The sequence below is a fragment of the Sapajus apella genome, unplaced genomic scaffold (assembly GCF_009761245.1).
Source record: "Sapajus apella isolate SASKATOON/1434 unplaced genomic scaffold, GSC_monkey_1.0 scaffold9, whole genome shotgun sequence".
Lineage (NCBI taxonomy): Eukaryota > Metazoa > Chordata > Mammalia > Primates > Cebidae > Sapajus > Sapajus apella.
In genome coordinates, this window is record NW_022436949.1 from 8690238 (window position 1) to 8708718 (window position 18481).

The following is an 18481-nucleotide window of genomic DNA, read 5'->3' on the forward strand; positions in this document are numbered from 1 at the left end:
GACTCTTCGCAAAGCAAGACTTTTAGACCCAGCTCCAAGCCTCCGTTACATGGTCTTCTAAGGTCAAAATAGATAATGGTTTTCTTCTGAAGTACTGATATGGTTTGGCTGTGTCCCCACCCAGATCTGTTTTTGAATTGTAGCTTCCATATCCCCATGTGTTGTGGCAGGGACCCTGGGGAAGATAATTTAATCATGGGGAGGTTTACCTCATACTGTTCTCCTGGTAGTGAATCAGTCTCATGAAATCTGATGGTTTTATAGGGGGTAATCCCTTTCACTTGGCTCTCAATCTCTCTTTCCACCCTACGTAAGAAGTGCCTTTCACCTTCTGCCATGATTGTGAGGCCTCCCCAGCCATGTGGAACTGTGAGTCTATTAAATATCTTTTTTTAAAAATTACCCAGTCTCAGGTATGTCTTTATCAGGAGCATGATAACGGAAGAATACAAGTACATAACTACTGTAATTTATGTTTAGAATTTTCTGCCATTTATACATTCATTAATGCATTCTATGGATTTGCTGTTGTTGTTGTTGCTGTTCGTTTTTAACTTTCTGTTTTTGTCGTTGTACATGTTTATGGGGTACATGTGATGTTTTGATACAGACAGGCAATGTGCAATAATCATATCATGGAAAATAGGATATCTATCTCCTCACACCTTTATTCTTGTGTTACAGATAATCCAATTACACTCCTTTAGTTATTTTAAAATGTACAATTAAATTACTACTGACCATAGTCACCCTGTTATCAAATATTATCAATAGTTTTTATTTATTCTTTCTATTTTGTATGCCCATTATCCATTCCTACTTTGCCCCACACCACCCAGCTGCCCACTGCCTTTCCCAGCCACTGGTAGCCACCCTTCAACGCTTTATCTCCATGAGTTCAATAGTTTTGATTTGTATTTATTTATTATTTTTTTATTTTTATTTTTTATTCTACTTTAAGTTCTGGGATGTAAGTGCAGAACGTGTAGGTTTGTACATAGGTATACCTGTACCTTGGTGGATTGCTGCACTTATGAACCTGTCATCTAGGTTTTAAGCCCCGCATGCATTAGCTATTTGTCCTAATGCTTTCCTCAACTCCTACCCCCCAGCTGTTCCCTTCCCTGTGTTCATGTGTTCTCGTCACTCAACTCTCACTATGAGTGAGAACATGCAGTGCTTGCTTTTCTGTTCGTGTGTTAATTTGCTAGGGATGATGGTTTCCAGCTTCATTTATGCCCCTGCAAAGGACATGATCTCATTCCTTTTTATAGTTGCATAATATTCCATGGTATATATGTACCACATTTTCTTTATTCACGCTATTATTGATGGGCATTTGGATTGATTTCATGTGTTTGCTATTTTAAATAGTGCTGCAATAAACATACATGTGCATGTGCATGTGTCTTTATACTAAAATGATTTATATTCCTTTGAGTATATACCCAGTAATGGGATTGCTGGGTCAAATGGTATTTCTAGTTCTAGATCCTTGAAGAATTGCCACACTGTCCTCCACAATGTTTGGACAAATTTACATTCCCACCAACAGTATAAAAGCATTCCTGTTTCTCCACAGCCTTGCCAGCATCTGTTGTTCCTTGACTTTAAAATAATCATCATTCTGACTGGTGTGAAATGGTATCTCATTGTGGTTTTGATTTGCATTTCTCTGATTATCAGCGATGTTGAACTTCTTTTCATACGTTTGTTGGCCTCATAAATGTCTTCTTTTGAGAAATGCCTGTTCATATCCTTTGTCCACTTTTTGATGAGGTTGTTTGTTTTTTTTCTTGTAAGTTTGTTTAAGTTCCTTGTGGATATTGGATATTAGACCTTTGTCAGATGGGTAGATCTCACAGATTTTCTCCCATTCTGCAGGTTGCCTACATTCTACAGATGTTTTACGGAATCTCTCAGATGTACTAAACATGATTCTAGGTTCTTGGATTACAACTATAAAACAAGAGAAGGAAAAAAAGAAATAAGAAGAGAGAGAGGAAGGAGAAGAAGGAGGGGGAAGAAGAGAAAGAAGAAGGAAGAGAAGGCAACAACATTGCTGTGCTCATCAGGCTTACAATTGAGAACTGTTGGAGACTAAAATTTCTAAAAGGTAGAAATCGTTATGTTAGCTACGATTTTAGTTACTTTATTAATCTACTATTGATAATGATAATGACAACATTTAGGTGATGATGATGGGAATGAAATCAGATCTGATTTCGTGCTCACTTACGAGTTTTATATATACTTTTTTAATGGTGTCCTAATTTATAGAAGATTGGGAGTGGATGCAGATGAGGGAAAAACTCCAAAATAGACTGGATGCTAGAGTACCAAGTAAGGACAGCAAATCACAGAAATAATGGGACCCATACTGGTAATCCTTAAATCTTTGCTGCACTTTCAAATCACCTGCGGAGCTTTTTAAGAATCCTGACTCTCATCTTATACCCCCTACCAAATAAATAAGGTAGCCTGAGGTGAAACACAGGTGTCAAATGCTTTTTGCTTTGTTTTGTTTTGTTTATAACTCACTTGTTTATTTCAACATGCAAACAAACTTGAAGGCCAATGCACCAAACATATTGTTTTAAAACTTTATGTATGTGCAAATCACCTGGGGATCTTATAAAATGCAGTTTCTGGTTTAATAGATCCAGAGTGGGCCCCAGATTCTCTGTTGCTGCTGCTTTGTAGACCAGACATTGAGTAGCAGGGCTCTAAACAGCAGTTTTCCCCACGTCAGGACTGTACGAACTCTGTAGCTAGCCACCAGACCTTCTCTGAGTGGTGGCTACCTCAAACCCCATTCAGTATGATGAAAGCATGTCAAGTGCTAGGACTAGGGAAACCTTAGAAATATTTTGAAAAGAGGCTTTCCAACACAGGTTTCTGACATGTTTGAAAACACCCCACAGTATAGACTGAATGTTAATGTCCTTTGCAAAATTATATGTTGAAATCCTATCCTTCAAGGTGACAATATTAGGATTATCACCTTGAGGGATATGCAATGGGACATGATTGGTCATAAGGGCTAAACTCTCATGAATGCAATGGTACATCAGCAGAAAAGGACCAAGGGACCTTTCCAGATGAGAAAGGATATATTAATTTTTCATAGGAATAAAAAAAGTCTAAGTGTCTATAAGAGGCATAATTTAAATAAATAGAGTATATTGAGTATATATAGGCCTTTAATCTAAAACACTATCAACTTTATGGAATTTTGTTATGTAATAAAAATATTGGTTGAATGAATTTGGTGAAAGAATGAGCAAATAAATTGATAAGACAACTTCCAATGCACACCATTTAATTACAATAGCAATAATATTTGTGGAACACTTGATCCGTCCAAAATATTTTGCATCAATTATCTCATTTAATTTTCATCACAACATGAAAAAAGGAGTAAGTTCATAATTTACACATAGATGAGTCTGAGAAGGGGAAATTAATTAGAGTTTTCTAGAAGCTGGGACTGTATATAATATTGGCTTTACATCTGCTAAATGTTTAGTTAGCCTGAGTTTGAAAATTCTATGATTTGGTATTGGTTCTTACTAAAAATTCTTCATTTTAAGCAACATAATACTTGAAGCATAAGATATGCTAAGTGACTTAACTGATTTTTAAAATGATGTGAAATGTTCAAAATAGTGACATTACACCTCAATGCCTGCATACTTCTTGGCTTTAGCCATTTCACCTGTTCATATTTCCTGGATCTTGTTAAGAGTTGCCTACAACCATCATATCACTGTTCCTTGGCATTCACATAACACCTGAAGTTATATTTACACCTTAAATTATCCACTTCACATTTTATTATCTTAAGTTTTCAACAGGAAGGACTCTTCTGCATGTGTCTATTTTTAGTACAACTACAAGTAAAATACCACAAATGCCTTAGATGAAATGTTCTTGATGAGGTCAACCTCATATTGGAATATCTGTCACGTGGGCACAGAGTAATGTTTGTTAAATTGAAGAGAATTGATAGTCATAAAGATGAAATAAACTGGGTAAATTAGTGCCTTTAAAATTCCATCTGTGTCATAAAACCCAACATTGGAGAAGGGGTTATGGCTCCAATACTTTCATTGCTGACTGACTGTTTAGTAAATGAGCTCTGTATCTTTTTCAAATTTTTACATTAAGCTCAAAAGTAAATTACGAAAACAATTTACTTTCTGGTCATCCTGTGCAGATGAATTCCTATGGCATCACAAGTTTAATCAGCTATACATTATTTACATTCTATATTGCCTGCTATATACACATTTTTTTATATTCCCTGGTTTAAGGCCCTATTTTTCACTTAAATTGTCACTCATCCTTTTAACTAGCATCCAGAATTTTCTTCAACACAATCTCGACACGGGGCCAAAGTTCTCTTTTAAAAACATAAACTCACTGGCTACATTCTTAAAAGTTCCGCTGCCTTTCGGATAAATTGTAACCTCCAAGTATGACACACAAATTTCTTCATTATTTGCTGTACACTATGTCTCCAAGCTCATTGTTTGTAACCGTTTTTTTCTCTTCAACCCTTTAGCCAAGGAAAACTGCAATATTTGTGGCTCTTCAACCATGACATGCTCACTCCCACATGTGAGCTTTGCCACATGTGTTCCCTCCTCCTCAAATGCCTTTCCCTCCTTGCTGCCATTTTGTCTTGGCTAACTTTTCCTTTTTTCAAGCTCATAACTTCCTCTGAGAAGGGTTCAAAATAGAAATCACCTCCTTTAGGGAGCCTTCTCTGACTTTGCAAAATTGGCTTTGATCCTGCTCACATAGCATCCAAAAAATAGGCATTTATCACATACAATGTTTTGAAAGTGGTTTTCTTATTGGCTTTCCACAGCATGATGTAAGTTCATTAAAGACTTGTAATATGGGTACTAAAATATGTATGGGATAAATGTCTGTATGACTGATTTTTAAAAAGTCACCATGGTATTCTTACTTCTTGACATTAGTGGATTAAGTTTTAAAGTTCACCCAATTTTGTTTTATATCCTTAAAGGAAGACATTCCTAGTTTAGGAGTCTATTTTACAAATTCTACTATCTAAGGACAATAATATACAGGAAGTGACATTTAAAAATGATTATAGAATATGTATTTATGTATATATTATCTGAAAAATATGCATGATTTGTTATTAGAAATAAAAATAACTCGAAAAGATACTGTGCTGGGACTTTTTAGCTCAGGGATCCAAATTATATTAATTGATTTTTTTTTTCCTGCTTTGGTTAGTCTTGCGTGCTCATCAATTCTCTTCAATAAATGTTTATTGACTACTTGCGTGGAAAGGCACAGTGCTAGGCAGAGACTGCCTAAGTCAGCAATATGGCATTTTGCGGCAATTTTGACTGTTTTTTATCAGTGAGCAAATCTACCATAGAGGGATGAAAAAGCTCAGGTGTTTGTGTCTCTGGCTTCTGTGAACTGAGGCTGCCCAATGAGTTCAAGAACACCAGGTGGTTGGTGCTGCACTTTCATTATATTTTCCATTGTCTCCCGGGGATCAGGACCTCAGAGAGCCCTCACATCATGAGGAGAGATTGGAACCTGAGTCTCCAGAGTAAAGAGGCTTGCTTAATCTCCCCTTTGTAATAGTGAATTTGGACATTTTCTGGGAGCACAAATTAGAATCCTTGGGAGAGATCTTACTGCAATCAAATCAACCTCATACACCACTCCTAAAAATTGCTCTAGTGATGTTATTTCACAGTAAAATCATGCCTGTTTTCCTAAAATACATGTAGAACATCCAAAACACTAAAGATTTACATCCAAAACACTAAAGATTTTTTTGAATTCATCAATACTACAAAACTGTTTTTAAAATAATGTATTTTTCTTTTATTTTTCAACCACCATTGATGAAAGCATAACTGCCGGGAGAACTTTTTTTTTTCCTTAAAGGTCAGGAAATCTACCCTAAGTAGTCAAATAGCTTAAATTGTTCGTTCCCCTGTAACTGAAATTGCTTGTTGGTTTTAAATTTCCCGATTGAAATTAATGAACAATTTTCTCTGCAGTATAAGAGTGGATTTGGCAGTGCAAAGATCACAGCAATCTCTTTTTCATTAAATTGGGCAAAGAGAACTCACTGGTTCTCAAACTGTTAAATGGATATTAGGGTTTTTAATGAATGGAACATTTATTTTTGTGCCAGCTCAACTAACAACATTGACATGATTAGCATACATTTTGGCAACTATTCTAGCACAAGGTGTCAGTAAAAAGGGGCTTTTATCTTTGAGCTTAATTTACTTTAGCTTTCCTTGTTATTAATGTTTTAATGTGAATGAGATGTTTTTGTAAAGGAAATCCTGCCACAAGAAGTTATTCAGAAATACATCTTTTTATTAACGTTACAGGCATTTCTCATGCTGGAGATAAAGTCCATTCCCCAAAACACATGAACCTTCCTCAAATTGGAAAACGAATCAAAAATTGTCTTATTTATACCGATGGTAAAATTATTATATTTATGGAGGATTCTTAAATAAATAACGTTACTTTTATCTCATGTAGTTTCTTTCTCTAAAAAGGAGAAATAAGAAATAAGATATGACTAGCAAGAGATGTTTCCTCCATTGCTACATATCAGTTATAAATGAAAAGTTCTGGGGGTTAAATGATCTTAATCTCTTAGCTCAGATACCTCTCATAAAAAAGGAATTTCCAATAAAAATATATTTTTTGTAACAAATCTTGCTGTCTCCTATATTTATTATTTTATTTATTGAAATTATCAAATTGAAGAAAGCAAATGAGTTAATTAATACAAATCTAAAAGAACTTGGCTGTTTGCATTCAATTTCTTTTCAAGCAGAGTATTTTTGTTTTAAAAATTATCACAAGCTATTGCAACACAGCTAACAGAGGATTTGCTATAAACATGTGGTAAAATGAAAATGTATAATGATATTAAATCTATAATAAATTAATATGCATGTACATATACATGGGTGCAAATTTTCATATGAACTTACATCAAACATTTAGGCATACTCTGTACTCTCTATATACGTCTATAACTACACACAAATTTAATAATTTACCCAATGTTTAATTGAGTAATGAATTAGTTTAATATAAACTTTAGTATAGCAGAATACTACAGTTTACCCACATTTAATGCTAAAAACAGACAAATGACAGGCACTTCAGTGAAAGAAAAGCCCATGTTCAAATATAAAATGCTAAAAATGAGAAAGAAATTATGAAAATATATACCTTTAATTTGCAGACATATAAACACTTTTGGTACAGTACAGATGCATGATGCCAAAAAGTAAAATAATCCAGTTTGAGCTAACACATTCCTTGTTTATACAGATTATTTTGCTATAGCGCTCATATAAAATAATATTTCCAGCTCACACAATGAAGTGAAAGTGATACAACACTGATGAAGTAGTTTTCTTCATTGCAAGAGATGCAGTAAAAGCTAAATTATCAAAGAAATCTGCTGCCGAGCTTACAAATAAACTGTTGAACTTAATCCAAAACCAAAGAAAGGAAGCCAGAAATGGGAGCCAACAAACCTAAACAACAACAAAAAGATAAGTACAGTATAACTTTCCTATAAAATGCCCAACGAAAACAACCAATAGTATACACAAGCCTCTAGAAGAATTGGGTTTTAATATGATTTCTATTTTCTTATGTGATGGATGATTTTAAGCCTATAAAAATCTAACATGTAACCCAAGTACAAAGTACAACCAACAAGTTGTGAGAGCACTAAAATGTCATGAATACCTATGAAGCAACTAAGGATTGAAGCATTTCTTTGCTTCTGGCTGTTTTTCTTGGGCACAGCATCTAGTTACATTTTCTGTAACAAAGAATATACATATATATATATATATATGCTTCCCCTGTAATAATAGCAAGTTCAGTGGTAAAGCAAAAAGAAAGCAATTGGAGTACACAGAAAGTGGAATACGCTTCAGCAGGTCGAATTTGTAACACAAGACAATATTTTTATCCTTGCTAAAAAGGAATTGCACTTCTTTTTAATGCCTTCTCTTTCAAACTATATATGCACTTATGAGGTAATAAACATTCTGTTTACAAGTGCATTTCTTTTTTTTCTTATATATTTAAATAGGGTGAAATTTAATTTACTTTAATTTCATATTTGTTTAATGTTAAAAACAATATATTTAAAATATACTCTTTCATTAATTTCATGTACAACTGTCAAGTACAATACCTTAGTTCCCTGCAAAGGAGCAGCTGATGCCCTCTTGTGGTGACAGGACTTTTTAGATTAAAAAAATTGTACCATTTTCTTACCTTACTCCCAGGTTTTATCAATCATCTGCTTGGTGTATGAAAGCTGCAAACCACGTCCAATCTTTTTTTTTTTTTTAAATAACAGTCCTATAGCTGTTAGTACTAATTTTCACTTAAAAATGCTGTACACATTTTATAACCTCTGAATTTAAAAACCTGTAAACAGCTATTTACAATATAGAACAAGTTATAAATTAGTCGTCCTTCATTGGAAGTGCCATCAACACACTCTTTTTAGGTGATGAAGATCCAAAGTCAGTTAAAACATCTCTCTGTGTTATTCCACCATCAAATAATCAAATATTAGAAATATCCATTGGCTTTCTCTCTTGCATATGGAAGTCAATTTTTCCTTTCAGTGGAATCTGTACTTCCAAATTTTCATCTTCCCTGGGGTGCTTTTTCCCTTTCCTTAAACAGATGTATATACCCATCCCTGTGACGAGTGTGATGGAACCCAAGCTTATTACAGACAGAGCTACTAAGGTGGGCATACAGGACACAGATTCTACCTTTCTATGAGTTGGTTCTATTGAGATCTGTGGTTCTTTCTCCTCTATGTTAATCTCTGGTTCCTTTCTTAAAAGACTCTCAATGTAACTCTCATTACTGACAGTGTCATTGACAAATAGGTTCACCATGACCGTGGAGTGGAGAGGCTCGGGATAACCATGGTCACTCACTTTCACCAGTAAGCGATGGAGCCCATAATCTGTTTGCATTAATGCCTCTTCCAAAGTAATGTTGCCAGTTTTAGGGTCAATCCTAAAGGATTCAGGCCTGGGACCTCTTCTCCCTATGATGCTATAAGCTATGACAGCATTCATGCCTGTGTCTTTGTCAACAGCATAGACTTCTGTAACTGGGGAGCCAGGGAGAGTAGAAGGCAGTACTAACAGATAAGACATGTTAGACTGAGGAAATAAAACAAGAGGAGGGTTGTCATTGATATCTAGAAGGAGAATTGTGATTTTTGCAGTAGAGGAGAGGGCGGGCTCACCCCCATCAACAGCTTCAACCCACAAAGTATAAGAGCTTTGCTGCTCTCTGTCCAAAGAGACTTTAGCCCTTAGCATGCCCTTTCCTGTATCTATGACAAAAATATCACTCTGGTTTACCACCGAGAGGGCGACCCATCCATTTCGCCCAGCATCAGCATCTGTTACACTAATTACTCCTATCTCACCATAGCCTGGAAAGTTTTCAGGCACAAAAAAGCTGAAGTCCTTGTTGATAAACCTAGGACTGTTGTCATTTTTATCCAACACTGTGAGGGCCACAGTGGCTACTGATTCTCTGGGTGGCTTCCCACAGTCAACAGCTCTGACAGTGTATCTGTACTTTTCTTTCTCTTCTCGGTCCAGCTGAGTAGAAACTGTCAGAATTCCTGTGACACTGTCTAAGGAAAAATACGATGGAGCATCAGGTCCCAGAAAATATGAAACTTGGCCTCTCTCTCCACTGTCAGCATCTGTAGCGTATAGCTTAGTCAAAAAGGCATTGGGTGTGTTGTTTTCTTCGATGGTTAGCTCTATTAAGGGTTGAAGGAAAACTGGAGCATTATCGTTATCATCTAAAAGTTGCACTTTAATAACTCTTTTGACATGAAATCCCTCAGAGTTCCAAGCCACCACAGCTATTTCATAGAATTGCTGTAGCTCATAGTCCATAGGTTTTGTGGTCTCTAGTAAATATTCATTATTGTACGGTTTGTAGGGTGATAACCTAAATGGCCCTTCACCATCCAGGTAGCAGTTAACCTTGTATTTACCTTCTGGATCTCTTATGGTGAAAAACGCAATGGGAGTGTTAATGGGTTCCAGTTCTTTCAGATAAACAACACCATCTATCTCGTTTGCTATGTAACGAGGGACAATTTCAGGAGGTCTGAAAATAACTTTGATAATGGACACAAGAGCGGTGATTACAGCAGGGATGCAGCCTGGTCCATTAGCAAGGATGGTGAGCTTGTGGGATTGCAGAACATTTCCTCCAATCTTACTGAAAAGTTTAATAACGCCAGTGTTTTCATCCAGGTGAAATAAATCCTTAGATGCTTGTGGAACTTTCTGACTGTAAGAATAGGTAATTTGAGCATTGGTCCCCAAGTCTCTATCCACAGCCTGGACAGCTGCAATTGGGGTACCCACTGTAGCATTCCCATACACAGTGACATTGATTTGTGAGTCTGTGAACAGAGGGCAATTGTCATTAATGTCACTTATGCCAATGGTGAGGGTGGCACTGCCCAGCAGTGGTGGAGACCCACCATCCTCAGCTATGATGATGCTCACATACTGGTCCTGGGTTTCCCTGTCCAAAGCACCCATTACAATTAGGTAGGGGGTGCGCTCCCCATTCTCATTCTCCTCCACGTCAAGGGTGAACATACCATGGTAGTCCAGTAAGCGATAGGTCTGCACCCCATTAATGCCTACATCTGGGTCCACAGCAGGATGCTCTATGGCCAATCGGGTGTTTACAGGTGCATTTTCCGGGACCCACACCAAGATCTGGGAAACAGGGAACTGCGGAGCGTTGTCATTGATGTCTCTGATGGCGATCTTCACCTTCACGAACCTGAAGTATTCCTGAGGCAGGACAAGCACATCCAGCAGCAAAAGGCAAGAGTCAGAAGAAGGAGAGGAGGAGATGGAAACGCTGCCGCCCCACGCGGACCCTCCGCCCCCTTCAAGACACAGGGCCTCCCTGTCGATCTCCTGAGCTGAAGTGTGCAGTTCCCCAGAGCGGTTGTCTAGGGTCACGTACTGGCCACTCAGTCCCCGGGAGGCCAGGCTGAAGGAGAGAGGGGGGTTCCACTCGGCACCAGTGCGCTCCGGCAGCTGCGACTGCGCGTCCCGCCTCCCTGCAGCCCCGGGCAGCAGCCGTAGGTCCTCTGCCAGGCTGCCGATGAGCACCCCCGCGGGCAGTCCCTCGTTTAGGCTGTACAGAAGCTCGGTGGCCCGGCTGTAACTCGCGAGGCAGCTGAAGGGTCCCACGAAGAGGACAAACAGAAACAGATGCTGGAGTGGGGGGAGGGAAGAAAGTTCATTACACACCCAGGGAAATAGGGGTCCGAGAGAGAAACTAGTGCCCCTGTGATCCTTGCTGTCCCCCATCCCCATTCCCAGAAGCAAAACCTCTAGTTAGAACGGGGCGAAGAAGAATCGCGCTGCAAAGGAGAGATCTGTGGGGCAATATCTGCTCCAAAACTTAATTTTGCTGTTCACTTTCTTATCCCCTCCTGCCCCGCCTTCCCCGCTCGTCTCCCCATCACCACCCTCAACCAGCTAACATTCAGCACCCCAGACCATAAAACATCCCTGGAAACACACGCAGGAGGGGAGAGGATTCCAACTCAGAGACTGCGCAACGCGACAGGGAAACCTCCAGGGTAGGTGATGGGGAGGGAGGGGGCTGGTGGTAGAGGGCACTGAAAGGTGGGCGATTTATTTCTCCTTGAAGTGATTCTGCCATTAGAGTGCTGGAACACGCAGTGTGTGACATCCCTTACTAGGCGAACCGTAAAACAACCACAATCGCAATAATAATAACATGAAAAAAATACTAACACTCCCTCCTCCACCTCCAACACTTTAGGTCTCAGGTCGGAAAGAGTGATTTTTATTTTAGGACTATTTGAAATCAGACCAAAAGGATCTGGATTTCCACTCCTTACCAAGCCGTCACTAATCCCCCTCTCTTAGGAGGAAGCATTGTAAACGCGGAAAATGGTTATGCAAAAACAATTTGTCAGTTTCAGTCACAGCCAGACGCCGGCAGCAGGAAACGATCCCCGAACCCTGTATCTAAAGCGGATTGAGCGCACCCCTGTCCCCCTCCACCTCATAGGGATACATTTCCTGCTTCAGAAACTTCCTCTCCTGACCCAAGGACTCGCCTGTTCCTTGTTAAAAGGAAGACACATTATCTCAAACTCCCTTTAGCTCCCCGCGCCATCCTTCCTCTGAAGTTTAGATGAAGGTGGAAGGTTTGAAAAACCATCTGAGTAGAAATTGCTTTACGATACTGCAACTTGTCGGGGTCGCGGGTCTCCTGGACCCTCACCCTTACCGGCAGGTTCCTGTGGCTGGTGCTGCTCCTGGGACGAAGTAGACGCCCCATATCCAGGCGCGGGTGCCAGGTCGCCGGGCACCAGCTCACTGCCAGGGCCCGCGAGCTGCGCGCATTCCCTCGGCCGCGCATTCCCTGGGAGGCTGCAGGCAGCGCGCTCGGGAAGGGAGGGCGGCAGAAGACACTCCCTCTTGGTTCATGCAAATCGCTAGGGGAAATTCAGCCAATAGTCACCGGCTCTTCAATTAAGGATGGGAACTCAAAGAGGGGCAGAAAGGCGAGGGGGCAGAATGGCACATTCATGGTTTCCTGCCCCGGACACAGGTACCTCCAGACCCTGCCAGAGGAGCTGGAATGGGGGACTTGGTCCTGATGACTGCGAAGAGGCACCTCCGGGTTGGGCACAGTAGCGCTTGCCTGCCAGCCTCCTTCCTTGCCGCACCAGTCAGATGCCAAGTCCACAGGTTGCTAGCAAGAGAGGGAGAATTAAAATAAATAAATAAGCTTGTATTTCTGGATGAAACGGAGAGAGGAAGTCAGCGCCACAGAGCAATCGCAGGCGCGGTCCCAAAACGCCTGCTTTGCTACCAGTTCCTCCTGGAGCCACGGATCCAGCAGCGTGGGCAGAGAAAGAAAATGCACTTTTCTCAGCGTTGGGAAGGAATCTCAACTTCTGTGTAACGTAGGGTGAACCGGAAAAGTAAATACACGAATTCAGTGAAGGTTTCCACATAACCCCAATTTTGAATCTTTGCTGTGGGCGGTGATAGAGCTTCTGCTTGTTTCCTAGTTGGAGACACAATTGTCTCTGGGTGTCTGCCTTGTGGTCTTCTTTTAGTGGCAGTAGTGGTATCAGGACACAGGGAAGAGCCAAGGGGAAAGTAGAAATAATTGTCCTCTAACACAAGTAGTTCCGCCTGCAAGTAATCTTTAACATATTTATCCAAGAGGTAAATTGCTGTGGGGAGGGGGAGGGGGAGGGATTCACTGAATCCTAGGTAAAAAAAATTGATTATTTTTCAAATCGGTCCTTCCTTCCTTCCTTCCTTCCTTCCTTCCTTCCTTCCTTCCTTCCTTCCCTCAGCTTTTGATCGCTCTCTTTCTCCTGGATTGCCTACTAGGAAACTGGTCCTTGATAAAGGAATTGTGGAAGAGTGTGGTATCAAATGCTTGCATATCCTCTATGGCTTTGACACCGAATAGCTATGCCAGGTGGAGTCACCTAACTCCTGGGCTTCTGTTTTCTCATTTATGAAATCAGGGCTAGTGGGATACTCCAGTGTATTAAGCCTGTGAAACACTTTTTGATCTGCAGGGTGCCCTATAAGTAATGGAAAAGCCCATTTAGCGTTTCCATAAGAAGACATTTCTCTTCATCGCTAGGCTCCCAGATATCCTCTGCATTGCCCTAAACCTAAAATGTCACATACTGAATGACCAATGACTGAGCCTAGAATGGAACAAAGGTCTTTGATATCTGAATTCCATATGTTTAGCTGAGCTGTTTTGCTTCTGATCCTATTTTCTCATTTAGACTAATCCTAAAGACAGAATCCTAAATATGGATAACACACTACCTCAAAACACCTGGAGAGTAACAGCTTGTTATTGTGCAAATGGGGCTGTATGTGGACTTCACAAGTCTCTCTATAAGACAAATTTGTCATATAATATAAACATGGCTGGTAAAATCAGTTTCTTCAAGCTCTTTACAGTGAAGTTGGAGTGTTGATGAAGTGGTAAACCTTGGCCTCCAACCACCACCCTCTTCCCCCTCCCCTACCATGCACACACACTCAGAGGAACGTGCACATCTGAGTTTAACGTTGGTGAACAAACTGCAGTCAGGGAAGCATGATCTGCCCCCTTTTGCTTTTTAGCTGCTGCTTCTGCCCTACAGCTGAACTTTTACCATAACTGGTAAATATTTACTTTGAGGCCTGTAGTTGAAATTTACTTGACTCCCTAAATCAGTACCAAGCTGCTTCTGAAATGTGTTTAACTTATTTTCTTTACACAATACCCACAGCTTCCCAAAGCTGGAGGCACATGACCAGAGTTATGCAATCTGTCAGTGATCAGAGGACTTGCAAACTGAAACAATTCTCCATCTAGACAGAGCGACAGGGTGGGCTGTTCATCCGCTTACAGCTCATGCCCTCTCCAACAAGCTAAGATCATCCATCTTTTTGGTGGAAACATAGGAAACTATTTTCTTTATTTTTCCTTTGTTATAAGGACATTGTACGGGAGCTACTGTTTATGATGGTAGTCCAAGTGAAGTGACATTGTCTCTTTGTAATTATTTTCCCAAGTCTTTAATTTTCCCTGGACCATTACTTTCCCTTTTCCCTACTTTGCAGTGGATGATTTCAGTACAGATGCGCTTCCTTTTTAAAGTATTTCCCCATCCCAAGCCAGCAGAATCTTGGTCTTCTGACTATATCACCCAGCTGAGGGTTCTTATCATACCTTCCTTTGTAAAGTTGAAAAGAAATTAAATTTACCCATTTGCCCATAATTTTTCTAGAGTGTTTCTAAAAAGCATAAACATGAATTACAGCAAAAATTCTTCATGTACGTTGAAACATGAGAATTGAACACATCTTGGAAATAATGTTTGGAGTGACAATAACAACCACATTTGCTCTTTAAGTGACTATGGTGATTGCAAAGTCCCTGCATGGAAGTTTGTCATCCAGGCTGGGAGATCTTGGCATAATATTGAGCAATATCTTACACATCACATTTCAATCCATTCACTGAACTACTTGGTATTATCTTTCCTTTCTGAAAATCCAAAGGTTTTACACAGGTTTACATCGGATTGGGCTTAAAACAAACAAACAAAAAGGACTAAATAGACTTCTTTCTTCTTCTTATGTATTCCTTCTCCGGGCATTGTGAAAGCATTCCTAAACTCTTATTCCTTATGATGCCAGCCTGTGATCTACCTTCCAGTGTCACATATTTCTAACGATGACTCAGAAAGCTTCTATGCTATTAATCCCTTGAAAATAATACTTATGAACTTCTTAGACGTCTCAATTGCTCTGGGCCTGCTTCCCAGGTGTTTTGTAAAAATCGATCTAGAAGAATGGTTAGATTATATGCCTTCCAAGCCTATTTTTTCTGTAGACAAGAAAAACAGCAGGATACAATAGATGGTACACTGAGCTGAACCAGAGAAGTGGATTGCATTCCCTGGGTTGTTGCTAAGTTCTTGTGTGACTTTAGACAAGTCATCACCCTTCTTTATTTCAATTTCCTAGGAAAACACCCCTGCACACTTCATGCACGTATATGCATGAAATGGCTTACTTCATATCTGGCATTAACAGATACTGCATGCTGATACACACATTGACTTGATTACTACTTATTGCATTCTGTCACTAAAAGTTACTATTTTTCATGTACTACAAGTCTTCTCCTTGTAATTTGATTATCTCCACTATAAAAATGTGAGCATGATTGTAAGTATCTATCAAGAGACCATCTTTAAACTGTGTTTTAAATCTTTTTAAAAAATTGAAGCACTATGTTTTACAAGTAGTTTTATTCATATTTTATCAATTAATTCTACTTCTACCATTTAGATTATTTTAATAATATTGCGGTGTACACAAAATTTCATGTAGTCAATATATACACAGATATTTAAACCTATCTTGAACCATAACCATGTACATGTTCTGGTTAATTCATAATTGCAAATAAATGTAAATGTAGAATATTACCTTAAGACCATTTCATTTTTTGTCTTGTTAATAGAATATTTAATATTAGAAGTCCCCTTTAAAAGTATAAAATATACCACATATAAATGAAATATATAATAAATACACATACAATGAAATATTATATCTGTATTCTTTCTTTGATTCAATTACCAAGGTTTTGGGATGATTACATTTGGAAAACCTATATAATAGTCAAGAAATAATAAATTGATTATTTAGTGCCAATTATATTTTAAACATGTTACTAGGTGATTGACATATGGAAATTAGTTAATCCTCATCGCAGTGTTATAAAATAGTTATTATTACGCCAGCTTTATAGCCTTACATAACATGCTTGTCCAGAGCCTGATCTGTGACCTTCAAAAGATGTGATCTTTCTACTCTTGTATGCCCTCCTCATCTGCATGGGAAAATACAGGATCTGAAACATTTAAATGTATTTCTATTCAGCAAATATTTATCACTTATTTAAAATAAAAAAAAAATCAGAGGCAAAGATGTGTTTTATGACACCTTTTTGAAAGAAAGGATTCTTTAGTCCTTTACTACTTCCTAAATAGATACATACAGAAGGATACCACTTGTCTAAGCTGTTTGGCTAATTTAGATCCCCTCCTAATATATACACGTAAAATATACAATGTGTGTATAGCTGTGTGTATACTTGAAAGTACTGAAAAGCCTTGGATAATTTTAGGGAACACCTAGTTAGCCCTCATTTTACATCTTAGTTGATGGTAACAGAGATGACTTATAGCAGATTCAAATTAGGAAAATACTCCTATTTCTTATAATAGTACTAGATTTTGGCCTCATGATTGCTCTGATATTAGAGGATAACTTATAAAAACAGTATATTTTTTAAATCATCTATGGTTAAGATCAAAAGTGTTGATCTTAGAGTTACTCTAATGTTTGTTTATTTTATTCGTTGTTTAAATTTACAAATATTTTTAAGTAACCACTGATGTAATTACTTTTTAAGTATATCAGACTAACTTAAAAAAATCCTACTTCATTTCCCTATAAGATTCAAAAATTAATAGTGAGACTAATAGGGAATCAGCAATGAGGCCTTTGCTGAAAAATCTGGACAGTTAATTTTGTAAATAAACATACATTTACATACTTGCATGAAGAGGGTGCAAATGAGCTAATTTACTATAAAACTTGTATTCTAAACATCGGCTGTACTGTGCAACTCCTAAATGGCAACTTTGTGAGCATTATTCTCTCCTAATGACTACTTTTTTTAAGTTTTGGAAAACTTTGTATAAATAGATTTTACATTTCTCCTCTTTCCCTATATATTCTGATATGAAAGAATATGATAGGGTGGAAGGGTCCTTTCATTTCAGAACTCAATTAGCATCACTTTAACAGCGTTAAAAATAACTGTGTGGAGTCATTAGAAAACCCCAGGCCTAATTTTAGCTAACATTTTCAACTTTTCCTCCTTATCCTGAAAATAAATTATAAAAGTCATTTTCAACTCATTTTAATTTCACATTCTTCCTTCTCACTTCTGGTCGAGGTGATAATGAGCAGTGAAATCATCAAAAGAAAGGTGGTGGGGTTGAGGAGGAAAAGAAATGAAGGGCACAGAAAATCCACAAAGTGGATCAGGAGTTGCTGAACAAAGAATAGTGAACTAAATGCAGTTTATTGATGATGCATATGCCTTACTTCCTGGAGTCAGTCCCTGGGAGATTTGAAAGAAGGAAAAAATACAGGCTGTGCTGAGAATAAAGCAATCATAAACCCTATGAATTGGCATAGAAATTAGGTCAGGGCCAAAACAAATCTATTGAAGGAGAGGAAGAATTTTAAATTTTGTTTTAGGAGATTGACCGTGTCTTTCTTCAGATACCTATTTCTCATTCTCACAAAGTTAAATGTTACATATGGGAAAGTTTAATGAAAATTTATGCTCAAGTAATGTTTTTATACAGATCAACAGATCTTTTGACTGGTTTGATAAAAATCTCTTTTTATCTGACTCTGTGAGTCTAAAGTATGATTGTTAAAAACTGCATGACTGTTCTAATCTCAGTGTGTGTGGTATATATAAAAGCACTGAATGAGTATCACAGGGTCAGTGAAAGACTTTGTCAGTGATGTACGTAGTCAATATTATCATGGTGAAAATATGAACAGCTACGATCACTAGCTGCTTCTTTCCCGATATCTTTTTAGAAGGAGAGTAGAGGTTGCTGACCTCAATTTCATTTACTACTAACAGCCAGCAATATTCAGCACCTAACTTTCACCAAGTGCATGGTGGGCATTGCATGGAATATTCACAAAGTCTCTGCAAGTTAATGACA

The 18481-nt window shown here is 38.4% G+C and overlaps 1 protein-coding gene across 1 annotated transcript; it reads right to left on the minus strand.

Annotated features, from left to right (window-relative positions):
- Positions 1 to 5857: 5857 nt before the first annotated feature.
- On the minus strand, positions 5858 to 13226 carry PCDH20 (protocadherin 20). Its single transcript, XM_032277335.1, has 2 exons — positions 12409 to 13226; positions 5858 to 11357 (listed from the first exon to the last, which is right to left on the minus strand). The coding sequence occupies exons 1-2, from the start codon at positions 12538 to 12540 to the stop codon at positions 8631 to 8633; spliced, it is 2859 nt and encodes a 952-aa protein (XP_032133226.1). The 5' UTR covers positions 12541 to 13226; the 3' UTR covers positions 5858 to 8630.
- Between the last annotated feature and the right edge of the window lie 5255 nt (positions 13227 to 18481).

Excerpts from the sequence above, each read along its gene's own strand:
- PCDH20 (XM_032277335.1), bottom strand. The coding sequence starts at position 12,540 with ATGCGCGGCCGAGGGAATGCGCGCAGCTCGCGGGCCCTGGCAGTGAGC. Across the intron at positions 11,358-12,408 it reads CCAGCCACAGGAACCTGCCG|CATCTGTTTCTGTTTGTCCT; the intron begins GTAAGGGTGAGG and ends CCCCCACTCCAG.